The sequence below is a fragment of the Chondrus crispus genome, genomic scaffold (genome assembly GCF_000350225.1).
Source record: "Chondrus crispus Stackhouse genomic scaffold, scaffold_31, whole genome shotgun sequence".
Lineage (NCBI taxonomy): Eukaryota > Rhodophyta > Florideophyceae > Gigartinales > Gigartinaceae > Chondrus > Chondrus crispus.
The window spans coordinates 199862-227479 of NW_005179222.1; the positions used below are offsets into that span (position 1 = coordinate 199862).

Genomic DNA, 27618 nt, shown 5'->3' on the forward strand with positions numbered 1-27618 from the left:
AGGGCAGCTGCGGTCCCCGCTCGCGGAGGCGCCTCGTATCAGAGGGTGTCGATGCCCACTGTCGAGGAGCTCGCGGAGGGCCCGCCGCTGAACGCCGACGTTCCGCGTCACCCCGGGGTCGTTCGACCATGGCTGTACGGACCGTAGCCACGATATCGGCCGTTGAGGCGGTCCGGGTCATCACCAGGGACGTCGTGTGCCATTCGTAAAGATGTTTGCTTTTGTTGCCTTCGTCCCCGTCCGCTCGGTGCGGCAGGTACTGTCCTACTCTTCCTTCAATTTTTTTTCTTTCCGCGTACCGACTCGCGGCCTCCCAGCACAGCATGCCACCCAGAGCTGGTGGTGCTCGCTGCCCGCGCGTGGCTGCGTGCGCGACGACTAAGCGTTCCACAGCCATGGTGTAGTCCGGGTCAGGGATCACAGAAGATCACCACTGCCTCGCCCTTGCGGGCATGACGTCAGGGGAAGGGAGCGGTAGCGCGGGGCGGTCGGTACTGCCCCTCGCTGCCCTGACGTATGTGTGCCAGCCCCTCGCCGTCGTTAACCGGAAGGGTCTGGTCTTCTTGGAGGCGGGTGCGAAGTAAGAGCGCTCGTGGGTCGTGGGCAGCGCGGTTGTCTGTCATTCCCGTCGTCCCGTGAAGTCCCGTCGTCCCGTGAAGTATCCGGGGCGCCCGCGGCCCCACTGTGATCAGTGGGTTTGTGATCAGTGTCACTGATCACAGACCGGCGAGGGGTGTCGTACGACATCGTCGTTGCTGTCAAATTTGACAAAATTTTAGATTCCAAATTTTTTTTGGCCCTGTGATCAGTGGGTCTGTGATCAGTGGTCACTGATCACAGACCGGCAAGGGGTGTCGTACGACATCGTCCTTGCTGTCAAATTTGACAAAATTTTAGATTCCAAAATTTTTTTTGGCCTTGTGATCAGTGGGTCTGTGATCAGTGGTCACTGATCACAGACCGGCAAGGGGTGTCGTACGACATCGTCCTTGCTGTAAAATTTGACAAAATTTTAGATTCCAAATGTTTTGCAAATGAAGTCCGCGTGGCAGCGCCTGGGCCTCGCAAGCTCGTCCCGCGGCGCTCCCCGAGGACTTTTTCCGGCGCTCTTCCTGACGGGACTGTCTTTGTGCGTAGACGCAGACTTCGCGATCCGCGCGCGTCTCCCGCCTGTAGAGGGGTTGTGACGACGTAATACTCGCTCGTTGGGGTTCGTCCCCGTATTCAATCGGCACCGAGGTTGTGAACACATCCTTGTCTTTCCTCTGTGCCATCTCCCCTGGCTCTCGTGCCTCCTAGGGGCTTCGGGCGAGATCGCTCCTCCTTGAAGATCTGTCTGTTCGCGTCTGTGCAGCGAGCCGTGTGCCCCTTATCGGTATGAGGGGGTCGCCTTCCTTACGGCTCAGAGGGCCGTTTCCCTTTTCGTTCTCCTCGTCAGTTCGGGGGTCGACTTGCGTAAGGCCGCATGTACTGCCCTCTGTTCTCTGCCTCTTGCCGGCGGCGGTGGCGATCCCTGTCCTGTATTTCGGGTGCCGATACGTCTCGACGTCTTCGTGGGCTCTCGTAAGAGCTGGGATCTCCTCGCGACACTTCTGCTTTCGTATGCTACCCCCTGTCTCTAACCGTGGGCGAGTCGAGATTAATCGTGACAGAGCGCGAGCGCTTGTGGTTGCGTGCCAGCGTTGTCGCGCCCTCTGGCACTGGCTCTGTCCGTCAATACGTCTTGACGTCGGGCGTCTTCCGATCGCGTGACCCTCCGATGAGGGCAGCTGTCCTTCCACGCCTCTCTTTCCGGTCTGCTCGTGCAGCCTGACGTTATAATCCGCGAAGGAGTGGTTGAGGGCCCCTTCCTCAAGCATGAACGTCCGCGTTCACGTTTGAGTTGAGGTCCATGCCGGTGCGTCTCCAGAGGCGTTGGGCGTAACGAGACACCAACTCCTCCGGGACGTGAGTCCGCGCAGTCCAGGTGGGCGTGTCGTAATCCGCCCACTTGATGAGGAACTCGATAGTTCCGTCTTTCACATCTCGGTGCTTCAGTAGTCGCTCGAAAGCGTACTGTGTTCCCTCTCTGACCTTGTCGGCAAGGTCAGCTGGGGTTGTTGTGCTCCCCCGCGGCGCGTCCATCGGCGGTGGCGCGTACACGCAGCGATCTGCGGAGACCCGCTCAGTGACCCCATCGCGATCGATCGTGATAGTTCGGCGGTCGTTCGCGAGGACACGGTAGGGTCCAACCGCCGGGGACGCGAGCTTGTTCGATGTCCTCCCCCCATCGGTGGGGTTGAGGTATACGTACTCTCCGGGACGGAGTCGCGACTTGATCCGGCGTATGCGCTTATCGAAGTCGCGCTTGTAGCGAGCCTGCGTCCGACGCAGGCTCCCGTAGGCCTTCTGGATTGTGGAGTCCAAGGTCTTGAGGAACTCGGCGCGTTCGTTCCCTCTGTCGGCAGGGGGCGCGTCACCGTCAGCTCGTCGAAGCGAGAACTCCGGCGGTGGCCTGCTGAGCACGAGCTCGAACGGCGTCGTGCCGGTTGTGCGGTGTACGTGGGAGTTATACGCATACGTAAGCCGCCCCACGTACACGTCCCAGTCATCTTGATGCTCGCCTACGTAGTTGCGTAGCATCGCAGCGATCGTTCGGTTGTATCGCTCGACTTGCCCGCTCGTCTGGGGATGGTACGCCGATGTGTACATATTAGTAATCCCCAGAACACGGCACGTGCTGTGGAAGAACTTGGCGTTAAACTGCGGTCCGTTATCCGACAGCAACGTGCGCGGGACGCCGTACTTAAACACCCACGATTCGCAGAACGCAACTGCGACGGTGTATGCGGTTATCGTGCGTAGCGCAACGACTTGCGTCAGCTTACTGAAGCGGTCCGTAATCACGAGCAGGAACCGTTTTCCTGTCTTTGTCTTGGGGAGCGGCCCCAAGATATCGATCGCGAGGCTCTCGAGGGGCCTCGTAGCTGGAAACAATCTCAATCGGTTGAGATGTTTCCTCAGCTTGACCCGGTTCATCGCGCAGGTTCGACACCCTCGCACCGTGGCTGCGACGTCTGCAGCCAGGTGGGGCCAGTAGTACTCGCGTCGAAGTGAGTAGTACATACGGTTCTGGCCCGGGTGGCCCGCGATGGCCGGGTTGTGGCACAGGCGAAGGAGTCTGGCGCGGAGCGTCCGAGGCACCACCACCTGAACGATATCAGGGTCGAAGGGGTGTCTCCGTTTGAGCACCCGTTGGTGGTCCTCGAAGAACGCGAAGTACCGGGACTCTGACTGTCGTGCCAAAACGGTTTGGCAGAAGTCATCCACGCGTTGCTCCTCGGCTATCTCCTCTATCGTAAGAGGGGCCGGAAGGTCGTCCTGCGGTGGGGCGACCAGGGAGTCGAGCGCGCCAGCCTCGGGGTCTTCGGCGCGCTGGATGTCGGCGGCGTCGAACTCGTCGTTCTCCTCCCAAAACGAAGTGGGTCCTTGGAGAGCGGGGGCTTCGTCATCGCCTCGCAGTTCGTCGCGCGTCCGTACACGCGACCTTGTTCGAGCTTCGGCTTGCTTCCGTGTCGTTACGAAGACATGTACGGCCTGATGATCACAGCTCGTGGTACAAGCGTGGTCCGCGAGCTCGTTCGATACGTCTCGAACTGTCGTGCCCTCGTCGAAAGTGGGGATGTCGTCATCCACCTCGACGGTGGGGCGAGGGTCATCGGCGACCTTCGGCGACACGAGTCGTGACAGGGCATCGGGCACCTGATGCACGCGTCCGGGGCGGTACTGAATGGTGAAATCGTATTCAGCCAGACGTAGCCGCCACCGGGTGAGTCTTCCGGAACTCTCGGTGAGGAACATGAGCCATCGGAGGGCGTCATGGTCCGTCCGTACGGTGAACTTCGTGCCTTCTACGTACGGCTGTAGTGTGCGGACGGCCCACACTACGGCGAAGCACTCGCGTTCGGTAGCGCTGTAGTTGCGCTCACTATCGGACAGTGAGTACGACCAATACCCCACGGGGCGCCAGTCGTTCGGCTCTTCGTGCTCCTGAAGTAAGGTACAGCCGAGTTGGTAGGCACTCGCGTCGGTGTCGATCATGTACGGACGACCGTGCCGGGGCAACGCGAGGATCGGCGGAGCGATCATGCACTTCTTAAGGTTCTCGAACGCCTGAAGTTGCAGCTCCGTGGGGTTATAGAAATCGGGATCCGAATCCTTGCGCGTCATGTCAGTCAGACGACGCGCAATCTTAGCGAACGCCTTAACGAATCGGCGGAATACGTTACACGCCCCGAGGAACGAGCGCACTTGCGTCAACGTCCTCGGGAACGTGAACGTCTTGAAAGCGTCGGCCGCCGTATCAGTCACGCTCAACTTGCCTGGGGAGATGACGTGCCCCAGGTAGTGCACCTTCGGTCGGAAGAAGCTGCACTTCTTGAGCTTAAGGGAGATACCGGAACTCCGCAGTAAGCTCAAGACGGTATCGAGATGCCTCGCATGTTCTCCGTGCGTACGGGAGAACACGATCACGTCGTCGAGATAGACGAGGCATATTTGCCAGCGGACTCCGGAGAGTATTATGTCAAGCGCACGTTGGAAGGTGGCCGGTGCCCCTTTTAATCCAAACGGCATGCGCAAATGGCGGTACGTACCCATATGTGTCGTGAAGGTAGTCTTATCTCGGTCCTCCGGAGCGACCAGGATCTGCCAATAACCAGAATTGCAGTCCAACGTCGTAAAGACGGCTGCATCTCCTAACGAGTCGATGCAGTCGTCCATCCGGGGCAGCGGATACGAATCCGCTGCGGTCTTCGCGTTGAGACGTCGGTAGTCCACGCAGAACCGAAGAGAGCCGTCTTTCTTCGGTACGAGCACCACCGGGGACGCCCACTCGGTGCTCGCGGGTTCGATAACCCCTGCGTTCAACATCTTTTTGACCTCCTTCGCAACCATTTCGCGCATGGCCGGGCCCTTCCGATAGGGCATAGAACGAATCGGTTTCGTTCCCGGTTCGAGGGGGATGCGGTGCTCCGTAGCTTGGATCGTTCCAAGCGCACCGCTCCACAGACTCGAGTGCTTATGGAGCATCTCGAGTACGTGGCCACGGAGCTTGTCATCGTCGATGTATGACAGGTCGATCTCTTTTTCCCAATCCATCGGTGGATTTTCGGGATCCTTTTGCTGGTAGAGTACGGTACCCCTCGCCGTCAGTTGGCATGAAGGTGACCGTTCGTCCCGGTCGACCCCCCTGCCCCCGGCGGTGGTCTTATCGTCGGAGTTGGATCGGCCAACTCCTACCCCACCGACTTGATTGGTCAAGTCGGTCAGGTGTAGCGCATGCGCGATCCCCTCGGCGACCTTAAGTTCGGGAGTGAGGATCGCGAGGGGGTTGCGCTTCGCGTATCCCACGACGGTGTGCTTCGGAAGCCTCCTTTCTCGTCGTGAAAAATTCGCGACGATGACGTCGAAGGTCTGATTCGGTAGGACCTCCGCGACGCCATTCGTCAGCCTCACTCCATGTCGGTGTTGGAGTGAGGGCTTGGGCTCCAGGAACACGAGGCCCCTCCCCGCGGTTGTCACACGCACGCGGGCTTGTGACATCGCGGGGATGGTAACCCAGCGGGCGATTTGGATCGCTTGCGGGGCCTCCTCGCGTACGTCTGGCCGACCCGTGTGTCGCCCGTGTCGCCTGGTAGGGGGAGTCGACTCCCCCTTTCCGTCGACGATGGCGACGGAACCGCCTTGGCGTAGCTCCATTCGTTGAGCTTCGATGTCGATACATCGCACGTGCGTATCAATGAAGGCCGTGCCGAGGAGGACCGGCACGGCGAGCTGGTCCGCGACTACGAACGGAATTCGGTACACCGTGTTCCTCAACCGCACGGCCAGACGGACGACGGCCGAAAGCTTGAGAGGGTTGCTATTCGCGCCTGCTAGTCTTGGCAGAGGTGCGTCGTGCACGACGTAACGCGTCCAATCGGGGGGAAGGTCGGCCTTCCTCACCAGATTTTACCCCGAGCACGTATCAACGGCGATCGTGCGGGGTTTAAATGCATTTCGCTCTGTGGCTATCGAGCCGAGGACGTTGTAAATCTTCGACGTCATAAGGCAAATGACGCCGTCGACAACCTTCGGGGCGGCCTTATCGGTGAGGTCGTTCCGCCGGGGCCTTCGATTCCGGTGCTGGCCCCGCTTGCGTTTCCTTCTCCCCCTTTCTTGTGGCGTCCGCGGATCAGTGACGCCCCCCGGATTATTCGAGTCCGTACGACACGGACCCTTCTCTGGCGACCTTGGGCTCGCGGGAGTCAGGGTGTCGACCGAATCTTTTCGGTCGTCGTTGCCCCCGTCGCCATTGTGACGCCTCACCGGGACGTCGGCTGTCCCGGTGTCTTGTCCTCCTAACGTCGGGCCTTCGGAGGCCTCGACGTGCGCTCCCTCCTGTATCGGCATTACAGAAGCTCCCGTGCTCGCCTCCGGTAGCGGGGGATGTATTATCGGACAATACCCCCCGTGTCCTTGGCGAGCACGCGGGGTCGGGTCTAGTTCGTGGGGAAAAGAAGGCTCAGGCGACCGCGTGTACGTAACTGTCTTTACCCTTTTTTCGAACTACCCGTGCTATCGGAGCTAACCTCCTGGTTATCGACGGCCAGGTCTTCTTCGGGTAGCCGGCCGCGTGGGTCGGGAAGATTCCTCAACTGCGGCTCAGCCGCCCTGGCGAAGTATTCGGGTACTTCCGGGCCTTGACCTGCGGCGTCCGGTCGTCGCAGGATATGGGGGACGAAGCGAGTCGGCTCTCCTTCGTTCCCCTCCGTGGGTAGAGGGTACGGATCCTCTACCCAGTCTTGCAGGTACATTATCGCATTTTGTACCTGTTGGGGTAACCGAGAACGGTGTCGGTCCCCTCTTTCTTCTTGTCGAGGGTACCTTGTGTCCGCCTGCCTGTAGGCGGGTCGATCCCGACGATCGACTTCGTTACGACGGTACCCGCCTCCACGGGAGGCGAAGCGTGCGCCCCCACCAGATCGGTTCGGGAAACCTTGACGCGTGGGACGGCCCTCGCCCGCCGCTTGCCGGAGGAGATTACGCGCACCGGGGCGCGTCTCCATCTGGTAGCGGTAGTTCCTGTACGCCGTGAACATTCGTTGTTCCGGCGACAGGAACGGGCACGCGTACATGGCATGCCCGTACGTACGGCATAGCCAGCACACGTACGCGCTGCCGTCCGTTGAGGCGAAGGTCGCCGCGTGCCGCGCCTCCTCATCGGTGAGGAGGGGCACACGAGGCGCTTCGCCTCCTGCATCTCGGTTCGAGATGTCGAGCTCTGCGACCCGGGGGTCCGTACCCCTTGCCACTCTTGGAGTGGCCGCGAACGCGGTCGCGTAACTCGATGTCGATCCGGTCGACATCGGTGAGGGGGGTCGAGCCCCTACTGGCCCTGCTCCTTGCGTAATGAGGATAGGGTCGGCCTGCTACAAATCCTCCCCGACATGGAGGGTAGAGGCGGGCGAACTTGTTGCGGCGGACTTCGTAGTCCTGCCAGCCCTCCCTGCCGGTTTCGAATCCGGCAGAGGTAAACCGCACCGAGCGCGGTACGTTGTACCTTCCGCCGTGGCGATACGGCGGATAGTCGGAAGATCGGTCTTCTGACTGCCTGGCAGCCTTTGCACAGTTTCGGATACTGCGGCACGGGTTGCCGGTGCAAGTCCCCGCACGAAGTAGTGCGCGAGGGCCTGTTCGGAGAAGACTGCCGTGCATCGGAACGCAGCAGTCTCGAGGCGGTCAGCAAACGTGCTTTCCGTCTCATGTGATTGCTGTCGCGCCGTAGCGACAGCGTCGTACGCTTCACCTAACACGTCTTCCGTGAGGTAGCGTTTCAAGAATTGATTCACGAGCCCCGGCCAGCTCACGTCGTCATGGAGCTGGCCGGCACGGAGGCCACGCATCGTATAACTCGTATACAGGCGCTCCGCGTCGCGCTCGAGGAAGTGCGCGAGGACTCGTACCGCAACACCTTCGGTCAGGTGTTGCGAGTTGAAGGTGATTCGGATATCCTTCAAGAACGGCAGCAGCTGGATCGGGTCGGTACCGTCGAAGCTGCGCATCGTGGGACGGATCCCACGACAGCGTTGGACGTACTTCGCAATCCGTCCCGCGTCACCCGAGGTAACGAGCCTCGAGGTGTTATCCAAGCGGTACATACGATAGTCAGCAACGGCGCTGAACTCTTGGATCATCGTATGTACCGGCTCGAGCCCGGGTTCAGCGGGACCCAGCGTGCCGAAGGAGGTAACCGGTAGCGTGCGAACGTCTACCGGACCTGGATGCTCGGCGTAACTTGCCGGCGGGTAGCCGCCCCAGCGGGGATCGACGGGGAACATCGGTTCTCCGGATCCGCGGGCGGCTCTTCCACGGTCCTGTTCGTCCGCGTACGATACGCGGTCTACTTGGCGCCTACTTTCGGCGATAGGCTGCAAGGCTTGGGTCTCAGACGCGAAGTTCGCGTCTATCGGAGGACGGCTTCCTTCTGCAGTCCGACTAGTAGCGACACCAGTCGGACGCCAACCTTCGGGGGCGGCGGCGCTCGGAGGTACGGTACCACCGGGCCCTCTCGAGGGGGCACCGGGTAGCCTTTCGGCCATGGTACGTTCCATGTCACGAGCACGCCGACGAGTAGCGTCGAGCTCAGCAGAGAGGTGCGCGAACGCACCCAATTGCTCTGCGGACGGAGAGGTTTGGTCCTTGGGTCGTCTCACCGAGGTCGGCCTCTCAGGACGACCATGCCCGGACGGTCCGGGCGAGGCGAAACGGGAGTCTTCGACGAGCACTATCGGCGAGTGTAACTCGTCGATCAGTGCTCGGAGATTCTCTAAGGACTGCGTCACTCTATCGAACCTCCCTTCACGCAGGGAGCGGAGTTCGGCCATACATCGAGTGTATACATGGTCCGATACATCGATCCGAAGGGAAGTACGAACTTCCTCGATGTATTCGGCTATGCGTTCGAACATCGCCGCCGCTCTTTCCTCGGAGGATCCGAGCGACGGTTCGCGGTCACGAGGACCTGCGTCGCCGTCACCCGACGGGGCGGATGGGGACTGCACAGTGGCCGGACTCAGATCCGCCGCTTCTGAGCGGATCGAGGGCTCGAGCTCCTGGCTCATCTCGACACAATCGGTTCGCGGAGGGAAGTGGAAGTCTTCTCGGAGATCGGAATCCAGGGTCTTCTAGGTCGGGAGACCACTGTAGCATAAACACCCCCGCGTAGAGGGGTGTATGCGTCCAGTCCTATAGACCTCGGATCGCCGAGAACGGGATGAAGCACCACTCACACACGAGACCGGGCGCGGGCCCTGGTAGCAGTGTGGTAGAGCGCAGTCGGGTCCGACGCGCGCACACGCGAGCGGATCTACGCCTCGACGCCCCGGTGCGATACTGGTAGACGATCCAGTACCGACGGGCGGAGGCGGATCCGGGCTCGCTCGCGTGCTGGCGCGTCCTTGCCCGCGCGGTCCCTTGCCTAGAACGGACTAGAGTAGGCCGGTCGTTCTAGTAGAGTAAGCGGCAGAGCTCCCCTAGACGGAGAGTCGTGGACAAGCTCGTGCTTGTCCTTTTTCTCCGTCGTCGGTCGCTCGCGTATTTAATGTACAAAGTATTCTATCATAACACTACAGTACCGACGTACTGTAGGGGGCTACTGTAGTGCGGGTCAGCCTGCACTGTAGCGCTGTCAGGCATCGGGCTGACAGTACACGTGCGTGTCGCGCACACGTGTGGGTCCGTACTGTAGAGCTCCGGCTCTACAGTGCGGGATCCAATCTAGATCTAAATCTAGTTTGCCGTTATACCACACTGATGATGATCAAACGAGGTTTAAAGCCCGTTCCGTCATCGGTTGACATCGGGATAAGCTCAAACAATTCACGGTGCCTTCCTCACAAACTCTCCAACCCGCATCCGTTCGACCTCTGCTCGCCATCGATTCGATGTATGGATTCAATGTTTGGGCGGCCGATGTCCGTCAAGCATACTTGCAATCAGCCGAGCCATTGATGAGGGAGATATTAATCAGAAGCCCACTCCCCGAAATTGAACTGGACGCGTCTCATTGTCTTCACCTTCTTCGACCCTTGTATGGATTGTGTGAGTCTGGGGATTTACGGCACGTAACTCTGGACGCCCATCACCGTAACGAACTTGGAATGGAACCTATATGTATGGACCCTGAGTTGTACGTCTGGATTGTTGATGGTCTACTCAAAGGTCAATCTGGCAGTTATGTGGATGACATAATGAGAGCTGGGGGTGCTGATTTCAAAGTGCATGCGAAGAAGACTGCTGAAACCTTTGAAATGGCCACTGACGAGAAACCTCCGTGGGACTTGAAAGGTTTTCGTCTTGATATGAGCAAGTACAGCACACGCACTCTTGACCAAAACAGCCACCTGAACACGATAAGGCCAATGAGTTCTGATTCCAAATGGTTTGATTTGCCTCGCTCCGTATGAAGCTTTCTTAGCTAACGCATACTAGCCTGACTGCGCCTTCGAAGTCTCGCAGATGGCCCAGGTTACGAAGGATATGTTCAAAAAGGACAAGAAACCCTTCATTAAGAGGTGCAACAAGTTGGTAAGGCATGTTCATGAGAACAAGATCAAGATCGCATTTCCGAACCTGGACAAGGACTCACTCAAAGTTGTGGGATTTTCAGACGCATCTTTTGCCGGAAATAAGGACAATACTTCTCAACTCCGGTAAATAAGTTTTTTGCCGATGAGAGAGATGCTCCCGTGCCCATTATCTTCAAGTCCTACAAAGCCCGTCGAGTAACGAGATCCGTGATGGCTGCAGAAGTTATCTGTTTCAGCGATAGTTTCAATGCCTGCTACAAACTCGCGTGTGATTTGAAGCCCACGATTCAAAATAGAGAAGTCACTATTCAGTTGTACACTGATAGTAAGTCCCTTTTAGACGTGATATCAGAGGAGACTCGGTCTTCGCAGAAGCGCCTCATGTTAGACATTGCAGCAGCTCGTGAAGGTTTTCAGAAGAAAGGCATAGGCGATATTGGTTTTGTGAAGAGTGATGACAACATTGCAGATGCTTTGACAAAGAAGATGAGCCAAAGGGCTTTAATAGAGGTGGTACTCAGTGGAAGACTTCTGGTTAAGCCAGAGCAATGGATAATTCGGATCTAATTCTACTGGACTACTCCCTGCTCCTCTTCTTACCACTACGTTTGTGTGTTTTGGTTTGCAGGAGCAGATCCCGTACCTCCGCCACTTGAAAGTTTTTCGCATCATTTCCACCAAGTCGTTTCAGTATTTCTTCACATAGCATGAACGGATTCCGTGCAGCGCTATCAGGAATAATTCTGCGATTGGCATCTATAGCCACGAAATGGTCGACGATTCCATGTTGCTTGAGACGGACGATCCAGATGCCCTTTTTCATGTTGGAAATCCAACCGAAGGGGTTAGCACCGAACAAGTCCTTTTGCGCTTGCTAATTTTTCCCAATGGTGAGGCTGACTGGAAGCTTTGGTAGTACGAAAATAGCTGCTTCAAAGATGTGATCAATTTTGAATTCCTCTCGAAATACTTGGCCACGTTGAGGGCGTCTTCCGGGCTACTCTATGCGGCTACCCCGTTCGCGACTGAGTCCGGGACACAACTACCTTCGTTACGGCAGAAAGCTTTTGGACGGTATTCGTGGATTTGGAATTATCGCGTGTTTCGAATATGACCTCGTGCACTAACTGCTCCGATCACGACCGGGACACCTCGGTTATTTTTCATCCATTCGAATAAGTTGCTGAGAAGGCGCTTCCGCAGATATATTTTCTCCTCATCCGTCATTGTCGATGACAACGCTATTTGCGAAAGCACAGCCAAAGACGAAAGCGAAATGTTCAGTAATAAACATAAGTTTATTGCTCCGCGGGCGCGTGCGGCGTCTGAGCCTCGATCCGTCTACACTTACGCTCCCGTCCCCCTTTTCGTGCTGCCGTCGCTTGACCCATTGCCCACCAACACGAGGTCAACCAGAAAGTTAGACCCCACCATCAGATATAGTTACTAACTAGGTCTACGGTAGTTGTAGTGCAATAATGGGCTCTACAGGGGGGTGAAAAGAAAGGAAAATATTTGGATATGAAAAGTAGTCCGGGTTGGGGGGACACACGTGTGAATACTTGCACAGTTTTAATTTTCAATTATTTTATTTTATTTAGTTAGTTAGTTGGCATTAATTTTGCTGACACTAGATTAGATTTAGGATCTAGCGCCGCGAGCTACTGTAGTGGCTCCGGCGGGGCGATATATACCTTAGCCCTCTGACCACCAAGTCAGTAAAGGTAACCCGAGTTGCCAGAGTTGAATATCGCCTTGGTCGAAGTCCGTCTTTCCCAAGACGCTCCCTTTTACCACAGATTACGTTATCCTTTGCGCTCGGGGGTTCCCTTTTCTTTTTCCTTTATTTCCCTATTCTTTTCTATCTCTACCTCTATTTTTCCCTTAATTGCGTTGGTTCCACTGGAGTTGGTTGCAACCGATCCGGTGTAGGTGTTTTTAGCCATCGGGCAACACGTTGTGTAGCGCTGCTACTGTTTCAAGTTCCGTCGGAAGGCTGTTGCAACGACGCCTCCGTCGAAGGTCTTACTGTATAAGACAGAGTTGGTACCGCCTACCACGATTGCGATCGCGCTGGTGAGGGTGTTTTTAGCCATCGGGCGACACGTCGGTAGTAGCGTTGCTACACGGTTACGATCCCGTCGGGTAGTGCCGAACAAGCCCCCGTCGAAGACCTTGAATTATACACAAGGTGCTGAAGACACTCGTCGAGCATTGGTCTTACAACCCCGCGAACCGCGGTTACGTTCTCGTAGACAAGCCCAACCCGCACTCGTCGAGCACTCAAGTCTTCACAAGTCTCTACCACCATTATCCTCCCGGGCCGGGCATCTTTCCTTAACCCCCCCGTCGGAGTTGAGCTACCGTGGGCTGCAAGCCCAAACAAGGGGAAAGGGAGTCTCGAACGCTCCGTAGCGCGTGCCATCGGCAGTGGTTGTTGCTGTTGTTGGTTTTCTTCTTTTTGTTTGACCGTCGGACTGTGTTCGCGGCCTGCCAGGCACATTGCACTACAGTAGTACAGACTAAAAGGAAAAGCGAAGGAAGTCGGCGGACCCTATCGGAGGGTCACAGTCGAGGACGCGTTCAAGTCAAGTCGTCTTGACTTCTCGGACGTCAAGAACGCGAAACATAAGAACAGGACAGTACGAACTGCCTGAAAAAATGTTGGGCCCTCGTAATGACCGACATTACGAGGACCGCAAAACCCCGTTCGGATCGGAAAAGTCGCACGACCCCCCCCTTGATCAGGATTGTCGGACGATCCGTTAACCCCAGCAACCACGGCGAGGAGGGGCGCCCGACGAACGAGGCGATCAGCGGTGCAATCACGAGAGCCGTCGGTGGGCAGAGTAAGCGACCAGAATGCTCGTTGCTTGTGTCTCGGAATATCCGAGAAGGTTGAGGCTCACTTCAAGGCCTCAGTCCGCACCCGGGTCCGATAACCTGACGGACAGCGTGGTCATGACCCTATCGATAGGGGTCGTGCGCGGGGAAGCGCACAAACGGCGTGTGCAGATGAGCAGGCGAGTGAGGCTGCGTTCGCCTCAACAGTCGCCAGGATAGTTAAGGAAGGAGCGGAAGCGCAGGAGCCACTCGGTCGGAGGGGCACCAAGATATGCGCACGGACGCGAGACACTTCAAAACCGCCGCCAAGACATGCCCCGTAATAAGGAAAATTACGGGGGATGAGAACGTTACACGTGAGCGACGCCGGAGGTGCGCGCCATGCGCCAACATCGCTTGCGGCATCACCAAATCACCCCGCCACGATCCCCCGAAAATAACGGAAAATCAACGGTGGCAGTTACACCAGCACGTGCATGGCGCACGGGGGTACTGTACCCCATACGAAAAGCAAGGAGAAGGCGGACGGCGCTGAGCTAGGGTACAACGGGTACCACCAGAAGGTACACACGTCCGCCGCCTGACTGGGAAGGGATGCGCGCGCGAGGTTGAATCCCACGCTCGCATCGAGCGGGTGCCTCGAAATACTGACGTGCGGCGAGCCGCCAGACTGGGTTTTTCCTCTAACCTTCCTCGCGCGCACTGCCGACCGAGCACAGGTCGAGCTTCGAACCCAAGCCGTGCTCCCTCGACCAACGGAGGAGCGGAGGGCTACCGTTGAGGAGAAGACCAGCGCGGGGGAGCGCTTCCGCGCACCTGAACCTTCGCAACCGACGGCGAACGGCGCTGGAAGAAGCCTCCACCAGGGGATCCTACGTCACTAACCTCTCTCTCTGTGCGGATCGAGAACCGCGGTTGCGAACAGGCGGGCTATGGCCGAAAGGAGGGACGGGTACCGACGAGGAACACCCAGCGAACCTGCAACCTCAACTACGACGCTCAGAGAGGAGCGAACTAAGACGCTTACCCTGGCCTCGGCGCAGCAAGACGACGTCGCCTCCGCAGAAGAGGGAAGAGACGCAAGAACACCGGGCGCGGCGCCAGTGCACAACGCCTGCAAGAAGAATAACCTGCACGACCGTACACCGCGCGCCGATAACGTCGTCAGACGTCGCGCCACGGACACGCCGCCTCAAAAGGTCTAAGATTGTCACGGACGTTGAGATCGAGGGTGTGTCGGTCACGACGTCGCCTCCGAGGAGGCCGAACAGGAAACGAGCAACATCGAAATTGTTACCTCCGGACGGTTGATTTCGAACAGCAGCTTCGGCACCACCGACACCTCACGTCGGTGCGGGCAAGGGGGGACCGAAGGCTCGTGGACGACTTCGGGGTCGATCGGAGGCTGACTGCGAGAACACGATCTCAGGTCAGAAGAGGGTCCCGCGCTCCCTCACGGGCACGATGCTTAGAACCGGACCCTAACGTCGACGCCTCCCTCGCAGAGGCGCTGAACGCAGGCAAGCACGCGAGTCAGTTGGCTAGCGACGCCACTACGACGAGCAGAAACGCCCCCCCTCGCCTGGCCGCTGGCCATGAACTTGAGGACCGGAGCGCAGATCGCGAACGTCAACGCTGTTGGCGTGCTCAGATGCAGGATAGATGTATGTGCCGCTGAAAAGCAAGGACGTTGAGAAGCTGACGGTGGGCTTGCGTCAGGAAGCCATCGTGGGGAAGCGAGCGATGGGTTGCCGAAGGAGAGTGTGAGGCGGGAACACTCAGAATGATGCACGAGAAGAGGCGTCGCCCTCGTCGACCCCCACGCGGACCAGCTCGCTACACAAACGCTGTCGAAGGGCTGTGGTGGAACACGGTACAGCAAAGACATGCGAAGCGTTCGAGGGAGGGCCGTCCTCCGACCTCTGGCTCTCTCTACCGATCGTCTCACAAGCCGTAGCCGAGGGATGGGAACCGTTGACCTCGGTACCGGAGCAGGGGAACCTATCCGCACGCGCATGCTAAAAAGAGGGCTTCGGCCACGCGGCTACGCTCAGCCGTTGAGCTGCACGGCGTGGCACCCCCTCCCTGACTCGCCTCTCACTCGGGAAAGGCACCGACTGCGCGCAAGGGGGGGAGGCGAGGAGGAGAAGTAACTGCGCTCCGCACACACATCACGTTGGGCAGAAGGAGTCGGGGATCGTCCGGCCAATGGGACATCGTTAAATTCGGTACCTCAGAAATCGCCCATGTGTGCTCCTCAACCGCGTAAGAGCAGACCGACCAATGGGAGCTCGTTAATTCCGCTCGGGCTTGACCACCATCACGTCCGAGCTCTCTGCGTCTCCCGGTGTCCGCGCCCCTCCCTCGGACACGCCGTCCCCTTTGGACCGAACGAAGAGGTCGCCGGCAGGCGGAGGACGGAGAGGGAGGCGGACAGAGAAAGGGAGGCCACGCGAAACGGTGCAGTACGCTCGACCGTCGACGTTGCCGCCGCGCACGCGGCCACAGACGCCTCACGAGACAGGGCACATCACGCAGCGCCCTCCCGTCGTACGGGGGTGACGCGCGGTAGCCAGCCACCCGCTTGGGAGCCGCACCTCGCATCCGGGACGGACCGGCTATCGCAGCCGGAAGGAGGCGGGGGCAAGACCCGCGGGGAGGTCTGGCGCCGTCGGGTCGATACCACGGGACCCGGAACCAGCCGAGGGCCTCGACGCGCCACGAGGGCCGGACCAGCTGGGCCTACGATTCTGAGCACGAGGAAAGGCGCCCGCCAGCGTTCGGACGGAACGACGCCTCCGGGGCCTTTAAGATCGAAATTGGAATGACGTCGGCCGAGACCCAAGACCGCTATGAGGCAACAAAAAAAATAGAAGAAGGTCGTGACCGATCGGCGGTAACCAAGGAGGATACCCTTCGACACATCCAGGTACCGGGAGCACCAACCGGGGTGTCGACCCCCGGTCGGGCTGTCCGATAAGCCATTCGGGGAAGGGAGTGCTCAGCTGGGTGACGCGTAGAAGCCGAGGAGGGGAAGTGCCTGAGACGGGGCTATAACCACCGTACGCCGCAGCTCACCTAATCCACGAGAGCGCAGAGCGGCCGGTTGCCCTCTCAGCGACTCCCGTGCGTACGTCGCTAGCGTATAAGGTAGAATGGACCGCGTCGCGTACAGCCCATCGGGGAGCGTCGTGCTACAAGCGAGGTCGCTATGTGGACCGAGGGGAGAAATCGATAACGCACGTCGATGAGCAGAGGACAAGAAAATGCCTTAGGGGCTTTTACCAGAGGGAGCTGTCGAAGGATGCTGCTTAATCGTCGGTAGACCCGAGCGTTCGACGGATCGTACCGTTTGAGGGCGCCGACGAACCCGAAGGACGCCCCGTCGGAGGACAATAGCTGGGGTGAGTTGGCACGTCGGCCTCCATTTCGTGGAGAGGAGGAAGCGCCACCTCCTCGCGAGGGGTCCAACCCCTTGCTAGACCAGCGGAAGTCGCGGGTTCGTCGGCCATCGCAGGGCCGGGAACGCGACTATCATGAGGATCTCGAAGATTCTGCCGCAGCGCGGGCGCGGACGCAGCACGCTCCGCGGGCCCAACACGGGCGGCTCTGAGTGCGTCCCGTTCTCCGCGATACCGATCGCGGTCGACGACAGCGCGCTGGAGATCGCTCGCGCGACGTGAGGAGGCACCCCGTAGGACCTCGAGCTCGCACCGGGCGTCGCGAAGCTGTGCCGCAAGAGAGTCACGTTCAGCGGCAAAAGACTGACGCTCCGTTTCGAGGCGACGGGCTTCTCTACTGCGCTCAAGGTACCAATTCGTCAGGGTTCGAAGTAGACCCTCCACACTCCAGGTCCGGTCAATTACGCTCCCCAGGGCGCGGGACAACCTGGGGATTGCGGTGATCTCGCGACGAGCTAAGTCGAGACTAAGCGCAGTGAGCCGCGGTGTACCAGGGTATCCAACCGAGCCTAGGGAAGGCAGCGGAGGCAGCGTAGTCCCCGCCGCCGTATCGTGACGGACTTCGGGATGAGCCCGCGCCGCGTCGGCCCCAGCCAATGCGACGGCTGGGGACTCGCCATCGAGGTCACGATACCTCTTCCGCCGCGCCTCTCGCGCCGTGGACCCGACACCTCCTTTGCCATGAGAGGGACCCACCGCATTGGAGCCCGAGCGAGCCACGAAGGCGTCTCCTTTTAAATCGTAGGCGAGGAAGAAGCTCTGGGACCCGGTTCTGTAGTCAGTCCACGGCCGTCGATCGCGTTCGGGCACCGCAACGGCGCGGTGCATCAAGTCGAGAACCGAAGAGTAGGTCCACGGGACAGGCGGGGAGCCGCGCTCCAAGGGGTGCAACGCCACGTCGGGCAGCGATGGCGCGACCCGACCAAGGAAAAACAGCAAACCGATGGGCTGTACGAAAACGCGCTCGTGCAGGACGACCTCGCTCATGAAAGCGTTGCAAGTTGACCACGCCCACTCACCGTCGTAATTGTAGACCAGCTCCTCGTAGGCTGGATGCTTCGGGTCAGTACCAGCGAAGCCGAAATGCTTCAAAGCGCAGGGGAGTAACGGGTGCACCCCAAACGATAGGAGTGCCTCCCCTACGCTTGGAGGAAGTTCCGGGAAGTCGCCCCGCGATAGACGCGGGGGAAAGGCAGCGGACGGGAAGACTCGGCCGTCGTCCTCTTCATTATGGCTTTAGGCCGACCAATCGTTGGGGGCTAAGGCAATACGATGGATACGCATAAGCGCGAAGGCGGACTTTTGGGGGGCTGCGCGAGTCCGGGAGTGAGTACGAGGACGGGGGCCGACGTACAGCCCCGCTACCTCCGAGAGGACCAACCGACGGGGATGTCGAGGGCCCCGATGAAAGAGATACGTCGACATTCGGTCGACGTATTCCGCCTCCTCGATACTATAGACGAACGTTCCATCACTGGGTATCTCGTCCGGAATTGGATAAGGTGCGCCGTCGCCCTCAGACAAGAGACGAACCAATGCGAGGGACGCCTCTGCTGCGAGACCACCGTCGTAGATGGTGCAAACCCGGCGGAGATCGGGGCGCAAGTGAGCCCTTGCCAGGAGCTCACCAATGGTAATGCTCGACCGAGCGTGGCGCCGCCACGCGTAGTTCAGGCGATCGAGGGGCAGCGGAATGGACCGCTCTAGGGGCACCCCCAGCCACTGCGTGGAGGTGCCGGACACCTCCTCCTCTGCGATCCGGCCGAGCCGAGAGGAAGTAGTCGGCGCACCGGGGCACCGACAGCTTCCGGAGGCCCCGTATGAGCCCACGACGGGCTGGTACGGACCATCGCGCGGCCATACCGTGAATCCGCCGCCGGGTGCACCGCCCGCGCCATCGATCGGCGCAGGCGGAAGGGGCATCGGACCCCCCGTCACCAAGGACGGATGGGCCGCAGGAGGCGGAGCGACGGTCGGCAAGGGACCGATATCCTCGGTTACTGTAGACATTAGGGGACCTCGGGATTTTCGGAATGGTCTCGGGGGCCACCAGGGCGCCAGAGCGGAGGAGTTGGGGCGACCGAAAGGGACTGTGAGGGCACCCCCTCGACAGGGGTGCGGTCGTCCATAGCCGATGAGCCAACGACCAGCTCGTCCGACCCACTGCCCGGAGCTGGCAGAGGAAGCGTGATACCGCCCTGAGGGGTCGTGGGAGACGGCATATCGGTGACGCCGGGACGTGAGCCGAGTATGCAGACGGGGGAGAAGGCGAGCTCGGGGGCAGGGAAAAGAAAGAGTGCTCGCCCGGTTAGAGGAAGGAACACGAACCCCCTCGAAAGGGGTAACAATGTGATGCTGAGGGCGACCCCAGAGGGCGTGCGCACGACCGCCCGGTTAAGAGGGGGCGACGGAGACGAAAGGGGAACGAGATCGCCGGTTGCTGGAGAGAGGGGCGAGGAATCAGCGCGCGCACGAAGGAGCACGGGGCGAGACGCCGAGAATACCGCCCAGAGAGCGGAGTCGTGGTAAGGAGCGGACGGGACCGTATCGAGGACGCGGTTAGACATGGCTCACGCTCTACAAGCACCCGTGGACGCGGACGTACCCGCTTAAGGGGGGGGCCGTGTAGTATAACCCCCCCCTGGGGCTTTATTTTAGATTAGATCAACTCAGAATCGGATCGGTTACTGTAGGGCTCGATGCTCTACAGTACCATCACGTGTACCCCCAAGTACAGGGGGCGCACGTGTACACGTCTACGCGCGGAACGAAGAGCGCGCACACACGTGTACTGTCAGCCCCGATGGCTGACAGTATTACAGTGTCGACCGACCGCTACAGTACGTCGCTACAGTACATCGGTACTGTACTACTATGATAGGTTATTATGTACATTAAATATGCAGCGGACCGGCGGCGGTGGAGGAGAACAGGGACGGACTTGTCACCCACCGACCGTCGAGGTCCGACTTCCCGCTTATTCTAAGGTAGCGCTCGCTAACTACCTTAGAGCGGCACCGAGCGCGGGTTGAGGACGCGCGGTACGCCCACGAGTCGGCTCCGCCTCCGCCCGTCGGTACTGGATCGTTACCCAGTACCGCGCCGGGGCGTCGAGGCGTCGAACCGCTCGCGCGTACCGGCGTCCTCCCCGTTCCCGCTCTACCACGCTACCCGGGCCCGCTGCCCGGTGCCGTTAGCTGGTGTCCTGCTTCACCCCCTCCGTCTTCCCGATCGGACGGGGTCTCGGTCGAACTGTGCATACACCCCTATCGCTGGGGTGTTTATGCTACAGTCGCCCCGGACGGAGCATCTAGCTTTGCGTTTGACGTCGGTGGGATCGGTTTCTATCGCTTTGTATCGGTACGTCATGGTCATCGGTATGATCTCATTGCGCGGCGGGAGTTGCGCGCTCACGTTCCAGTCTATTGCTTGTGTGAGATCGAGTTGGTCCAGTTCGGCATTGTGTGCTGTGCCCCATTCGCGCGCGTCCAGGTATTTGTTTGCTTGTTGGCGAGTCCGGGGGGGGAGTCGTGGTTGGGGTAATGGTTAGCGGGATTCTGCGGCGCTGTTGCTGTGCTGCGAATGCGGCGTTGGTGGTGCGCGTGGGGTCGGAGTGCTTGGTGTATGGGTGAAAATTGTTGGTGCGTACAGTTTGGTAGCTGCGCGTGTTGAGGTTGAATACCTTGACGTGTGCGACGTCCATGCCGTACATGTAACGAGCGGTGCGGGCGCGTGTTCGCAGCTTATGCTTTGGCGTTTTGAGTATGGGGACAGAGCCAAGTTGGCCAAATATGAAGAGTTTGTCGATGGCTGGAGGTGCACCATGCCATAGTGTGTGTGGTATGTTTTGTACCACATGCTGGTAACTCATGTTGTATTTAAATACAGCGTCACGTACTGCGTCCTCCCAGTACGCTTGGGGAAGTTGGCTGTGGGCGAGGGCTGCACGGGCAGCGTTCAAGATGGTGCTGTTGATTCTTTCTGCTATGGCGTTCTCTTGGGGGGTGTAGGGTGTGGATGGTTTGAATCGGATGTCACGTTGTGCCAGGAACTGTTACATATATTTGGATGTGTACTCACGCGCGTTGTCGGTCGTGACGGTGAGCGGGTATCGTCCGGTTGAGCTTGCGATTGATTCTATGGCTGTTGTGAGGTTGGCTGGTACTTGTGCTCGGTTGTTGAGGAAGGCTACGACCAGGTATCGTGTGGCGGTGTCGAGCACCGTCATGAATTATTTGTTCTTTTGCATTGACGGTGGGGAGAACGGTCCGCAGACGTCGGAGGAGAGGCTTTGTCCGGCTGTTGTAGTGTGTACAGTGCGCTTGTGTGGGGCTGCTGCGGTTTTTCCGTCAATACAGCCCGCGCACGAGAGCTTGGGAGGGTTGTTTTGGAGTGCTTTGGGTAGGATGGGAAGCATGACGTGCTTGGCCATTGTTGCTATGGAACGGGGACGAAGGTGTCCAAGCTTGAGGTGCCACTCGTGCATGGTTTGTTGTGCGTTGGGTCTTGGCGGTGTTGTTGGTTCGTGCGCTTGTTGTCGGATTTGTTGCGGTGTGCGTGGAGGGAGGTGCAGTTTGGTTGGTTTTGATGGTGGGGTGGTTTTGGGCGGTGTGGGGCGTCGGGGAGATGGTGGTGGGAGTTGTTTGGTACGCGTTGGGGTTGGTTGAGGTGGGGGTTTATTGCACGTCTTGGTTGTTTTCTTGTAAGGTGTGCCTCGGGCTGCTAGCACACGTCCTATGGCCCGTTGGGGAGGAAGGTGCGGTGAGGGAGTGTCGAGGCGGTAGAAACCTTGATGAAATTTGGCTGTGGGGATCGCCCGGGGGCAGTGGCGTTGGGTCGTGCAGCGTTGCGTGGTCTTTGGTGAAGGTGATATGGCCGTGGCGCGTTTGGTCGTGGACGGAGAGGAGGTTCTGGCGGAGTTTCGGGGCGCACACTGTGTTGGTAGTGACGTGCTTAGGCGTCGTTGAGATCGTCGTCTTTCCATGATGGGTGATCGGGCAGGGTTGGCCCGTAGCGGTGAGGGTTAGTTTGCCTGTTGTCGGTTTGAGGTTGGGGTGGGGTTTGGTGACGTGAGTTGGGTGCGCTGCGGAATCGAGGAGAAAATGTGTCTTACCTGGAGGTCTGGTGTGTGCAGTGTGTGTGGCTAGGGCATCTTCCAGCTGTGCTACGCGTTGGTGGAGGTCTTCTGTGTTGGGTGTGGTGGGGGTGGTGGTGTGGTCCCCCTGTTGCTGCGTGTCGGTATCGTAGAGGCCGTTGGCTCCATACGACTGTCTGCATCTGCCTTGCAGAGTATAGCACTGCTCAGTGTCGTGTGTGATGCTGCCATGATGGCTGCACCACTTGCCGGCCCAACCTTTGGGGCGAGGGTGGTTGCGGGGTGCGCATGGCTGGCGGGGGGCACGGCGTTGCTGTTGTTGGGATTGGTAGGGTGGGCGAGGCGTGTACTGGTTCTACGGGGGTCGTTGGCACTGCTGGCGTGGCGTGTATTGGGGCGGCGGTGGTTGTTGGGTTGGGGCAGGTTTGGGGAAGACGGGTTGCGGTGTACTGGCTTCTTGCTGCTTGTTCTGCATCAGCATGACCTGTCGGACATGGTTCGTGAATTTGCGGATGGAGGCGGGTGGGCTGCCCGCTAGCACGACAGCAACGGGTCCAAGGTCGGGGTGGTTGCTGATCACTTGTATCATGTAGTTGACGGTGGTGCGTTCTTGGTCTATGTTGGGGTAATTGGCGTTGATCATCTTTTGAAGGATTGAGATGTGGGTGTTGATAAACGTAGAAAATTCAGAACCAGGAAGAAGTTTGTTACATCGTGCCTCAGCGTCGAGGACTTCGTGGTTTTCGATGTTGGCGTCGTGGATGTGCTCGCGGAGAAGTGTGCATATGTGGTGAGGAGATTCGCGGAGGATGGTTGGGGGTAAGAGGGCTACGATGGTGGAGGGCAGGCTGGGTATGATGAGCTTGCGGAGCTGATCGGCCTGTTTGTTGCGCGTTTGGGTGGTCGCTGGGTCTGTTGTGGGTGTGGGTTCGGATTCGAGGAGGTATGCTGCGTCGATCGTTCTCGCGTGAAGCAGAAGGGCGTCATACCAGTAGGTGTAGTTTGTGGTGGTGAGGTTGGGGAGCAGATTTTGTGGATTGAATGTGATTTGTGTGATGTGTTTTGTGATGTGTTTGTGTTTAGTTGTGTCTTGGGGTTCGTGTTGATCGTTTTCGTGGAGTGTTGCTTGTTGTAGAAGGTATGTTGTGTATTTGTTGATGTCTTGATTGAGGGCGCGGCGTTCAGAGCGGCGTTTTCGTTGCGAAGGGAGATTGTGGGATGTGGTGGAGTGTTGAGGTGGACTGGAGGGTGGCAGTGGTTGCATAGCGGCCCATGACCTGTGACGAAGTAAGTCTCGTGCCCCCGGTAGTCCTGCGGGTGCGGGGCGAACGACCGCGAGCTTTTATTCGGTCCTGGCGCTGCTACCTACCTCAAATGGTGTGGCCTAGTTTGTGGCTGGCTTGTGGGTCATCACAATAACACAACTAAGGGTGACCCCACCGCCAACAAAATTTCTGTCCTAAAATTCCAACCACTAAAGTTTGGACCGATGGAAGAAATTTTGCACCCCACCGCGCCACCATTTGTCCTAAAGTTTAGAATTTGGGAAGGATTCTTTTCCAAACCAAAATTATTTGGTCGAGATTTTTGTCCAAAGCGCCGTTTGGGCGAGCTTCGTTCTATAGTAACGGTACAGAAAACATCTGAATTTCATGTGCTTACAGCTCTACCAAAGCCCTCCCAAATGGCTTTGGGGCTGTTTTGACTGAAGTCCCATCAATAGTGTGGGACGCAAAAAGGAGTGTTGGGCAGCCTTCGCTCGTGGACATTTCCCATCTTCTCCCTCCTTATCGTCTTCTGAGAAGTGCAGGCAATGGCTGAGGTGGTTACTAGGACTGATGACTCGGCAGTAAGAGTGAGGAAAAAGGGTAAGGGACTGGGGTGGTCAGACGAGAATAATCTTGCCCTGTGCGTTGCTGAGAGCGCAGTGTCTGAGAACGCCGCGAATTGAAAGCGTGGTGTACTTGCCGAGTTGATAATTCCCAAACAGGAGCCTACATATTATGGAGAGCGGGCAAGTGACGAGCAAAAGTTGCCGCCAATTGTGGAACGGACGCGTGCAGTAGCTTGCTTCTTTGCGCCAAATGTATTTCTACGACATACTTGTAGCCTAATTGGGGTGACCCTGAATATGAATAGATGTATCGTGTTACAGGCGGGGTGGGGTTCATCTCTGAATCACCACCTCTCCCAAAGCGCGCCTTGATTAAAAGATAGTAGATCCAATTACCGGAGGACAACTGTCTGCTTTTTGCGATTAGGGCGCGCGGTGGGGTCACCCTAAATAACTTCATCCTTTGAGCCCTGAACCATGCCGGATGACACACGTGTGAGCGTATGATAACCTGTGCCAGAGGGTGAGCCATAGCACTATATAGAGGGAAGCACTACTAAAGTAGGCACTATTGAGCGACCCCCCCCTGTACATCGTTGTGCCGCCCGACGGATCACGTGCACCTGCGCGAATACTCGCTGAAGCGAATATTGCAGCTCGCTACAAGGATAGAAAGGTTCTCAGTCGAAAGGGCGATGTGTTTCGTCTTCCTGACAGGCTGAGGGGGGCCGTTTGGAGAGGACCGCTTTTTAGAAGCTTCTACTTGTCTGTCTTTTGCGGTTGCTTCGGCGGCATCTGTGGCAGGTCCTGTCGCGCTTTGATCCATTGATGGACTGTGCGCAGATGAAGCGATAGAGGCGTTCATGACGCATATCGGTACGACCCGTGCAGTATAGGACTCGTTTGTGCTGATGAAAAGAACGGAAGACCCACTTCGTTTTCCTTCAAGACCGGTCGATCCGGCACTGCCGTGATCAGGCGGATGTGAAACTCTTGGAAAACTCACGTGCCCCGAGTTTTCCGTATGCTGAGTTTTGCCAAACGCGTTGTTTGACAATTTTGCGTTCAGAAAATCCGAGCAAGCTCGCCGCCAAAACACGCGTTCTCGTGACTTTGCGGACAACGTTATTGATTGTATCTGCAACTGTATCTGCAAAGATCCTTCTTTCAGCTTTCACTGCGCAGATGTCGTCGTGCAACGAAACAGACGCATTTCTAGTCTACAGTGCCACACAGGGACACGATAAGGACCACATGGGCAAGCGAAACGTTAAGGATATTTTCATCGACTTTACATTTGGGATTGGTCCCGTTCCGTGGCATTCGCATCCACACGGTCCACCCTGGTGTTGTAACTTGAACAACGTGGGCACTTGTTGTACACAAAGTGATACGGGGTGTTACTGTTTTCTTGGCAGTCCATGCAGTATAGGTCACACCGAGCTGTGCGGTACTCCGCTGGCATCATGTTCCCAGATGCTGCCAACTGCAGGTCCAGCTGCTGGAACAGCGGCTGTACTTCCTCTAGCGACTTAGCGCAGATGGGACAGCTCATGCGTTGTTGGTTGTACGCAGAATAGCACGACATGTGCATAAGATGGCCACATCGGAGATACTTAATAGGTCGTGTGCTGGTGAACAAGTACTGGTAGCATACTGGACAATCGCGTTCCATAGAATTCGGGATACAGCGATGGCCTTCCTTCTCATATTTCATGCTCATGCACTGGTTGCATTTCATGCAGTGGAAGAAATCTTGGCCTAGACCCAAGCCTACCCGACAAACATTACAACTGTGACAGTGGTACACGCTTCGCTTCCCGTCGTCTTCGAAGAACACGCAAACCTTGCAGAAATACTTTGAAAATCGCTCTCTACATTCAGCGTTGACACAACCTGGCGAGACCGCCTGGAGCGTGTCGCACCGCATACACAGGATTTCTGTAGTAGCCGTTCTATCCATGATATGTGCTTGTTCGGCATCATGGCAAAGGCGGCACGTGTAAAGGCGATTGCAGCATGCCGCACGCATTTTGCAGGCGCGCATGTAGTGCTTGCATCCAAGGCGCTTTTTCCCACTTTCGTCTCTTCGATAGGATACAGAGCGATCATCTTCATTTTTCTGAAGCTTCTGGTTTGCAGCCAAGGCATTCGCCCGACTCTCGTTGTAAGGAGCCAGCATCACTTGTTGCATCATGCGCGTTCTCTCTTCCACAGAAAGTGATGCGTCACGTGCGATTGACCGCAGCGTTCTCTCCATGTTGTCCTTTCCTCTCAATATCACCAGCGCAGTCTTGACTGGATTCGACTTCTCGGCAGCTACCGCATCGTCAGCCTTTGAGCTGTCATCAACTCTTCTGGTCTCCAGTGCCGCAACTACTTTCGCATTCTTGCTGTCTTTCGGGGGTAGCTCATCGTCCTTCTCCTCCTCTAAAGGCAACCAAGTTTTCAACCAAGACTCGAACATGGTGGACTGAGTCACTTGAAGGATGTGGTTCATCATTGTGTTTCTTTCCGACACAGACAACATACGGATCATCCACGGCAACAACTCGCGCAGTCGGTCGCAAGACATCTGCCCAAAAATCAACGCCATTATCTCGTGTTGTTCCTCTGCGGTGAACAACGCTTCGACGTGTGGCCACATGTGTTCCTCCTCTTCCTGAAGGTGATGCATCATTTCATCACGAAGCGTTCTCGCGAGATTTTGCAACTTGTGAACTAGATGTGTGCATTCTGTTTCGTCGCATGCACATCGTAGTTCTTCGAGACACTTCGCGAGGTTGTTGAAGAGTTTCCTTTCGTCGCAGTGGTCGTTCTTATACCTGGTCGAGATTCCTGGAACTCTCTTCTCAAGTCTGGGCAAGAGGATGTTATCTTCGGCTCGAGAATGGTCATCCACCATTTTCCGTAGGAAGGCAATGCTTTCTGCCAGCGACGCCAAAGTCCGAGGATTTGGGCTTGACCCATCCGCCGATATCTCTTTTGCTCTTCGCATAATGCCATGCAGTTCGATGCGGAAAGCTTTGTGAACTCGCAACATCTCCGATACTGGTCCCGACCCCATTGAGTCACTTGTTCCAGTAGAGCAGCCGTATTCGTTCTCAATTTCCGGTACGCGAAGCCGTAATTCGTTCCATTCCATACGATCAGTCATACCTTTCTGCACGCTTTCAGCTATCGCGCCGACAACTTTCCGCACCTCATCCCGCGGGGCTGTTCGAATCAGGTTTCTTAGCATTGATTCCTGCTCGTTCACGGACAAAAAGCCAAACATCCACGGAATAAGTTCATGTAAAAACTCGGAGGGCACCCTAGCCATGACGAGGCGCATGATACGATCTTGGTCTTCCAGACTGAAATGTGCTCTAACCAGGGGGAGAATTTTTGTCTCCTCCTCGTTTATGTGTGCAGTGATATGATTGGCGATGTCCTTGATCGCCTTGACGACCTGTGCTTTTTGGGTTTCATCGCAATCAGGCATTCGCTTTCGACACCGTTCCGGTGCTTGACACTGGAGATCTGCGAGCCGCTGTGCCAAGCCATCGAAGAGTGCGACTTCATCATGATTATCTTCATGTAGAGACATGCCATCCAACGAACACGGGGAAGAGGACAGTCTCAAACTGAGTTCTCGTATAAGGACGCTATCCTCACCGTCGGAGTGAGAATTGTGCACCCTACGCAAGAAGTGAATTCTAGCTGATAGTGACTGAAGTTGCTTCACATCGGCGACGTCCATGCTTTCGCAAAACCGGACAATGTCTTTGAGCT

At 57.5% G+C, this 27618-nt stretch overlaps 2 protein-coding genes across 2 annotated transcripts in view; both read right to left on the reverse strand.

Annotated features, from left to right (window-relative positions):
• Window positions 1-24004: 24004 nt before the first annotated feature.
• CHC_T00005729001 (hypothetical protein) lies at window positions 24005-24181 on the reverse strand. The gene has a single exon (XM_005717616.1). The coding sequence runs from the start codon at window positions 24179-24181 to the stop codon at window positions 24005-24007; it is 177 nt and encodes a 58-aa protein (XP_005717673.1).
• A 276-nt stretch (window positions 24182-24457) lies between these two features.
• Window positions 24458-27618, reverse strand: part of CHC_T00005730001 (hypothetical protein) — a 5272-nt gene continuing 2111 nt past the window's right edge. The window contains exons 2-3 of the mRNA XM_005717617.1: window positions 25140-27618; window positions 24458-24845 (exon numbers count right to left, since the gene is read on the reverse strand). The exon at window positions 25140-27618 is cut by the window's right edge and continues 1719 nt beyond it. Of these exons, the coding sequence (XP_005717674.1) occupies window positions 24458-24845; window positions 25140-27618 (2867 nt within the window). The remainder of the gene's footprint in view (window positions 24846-25139) is intronic.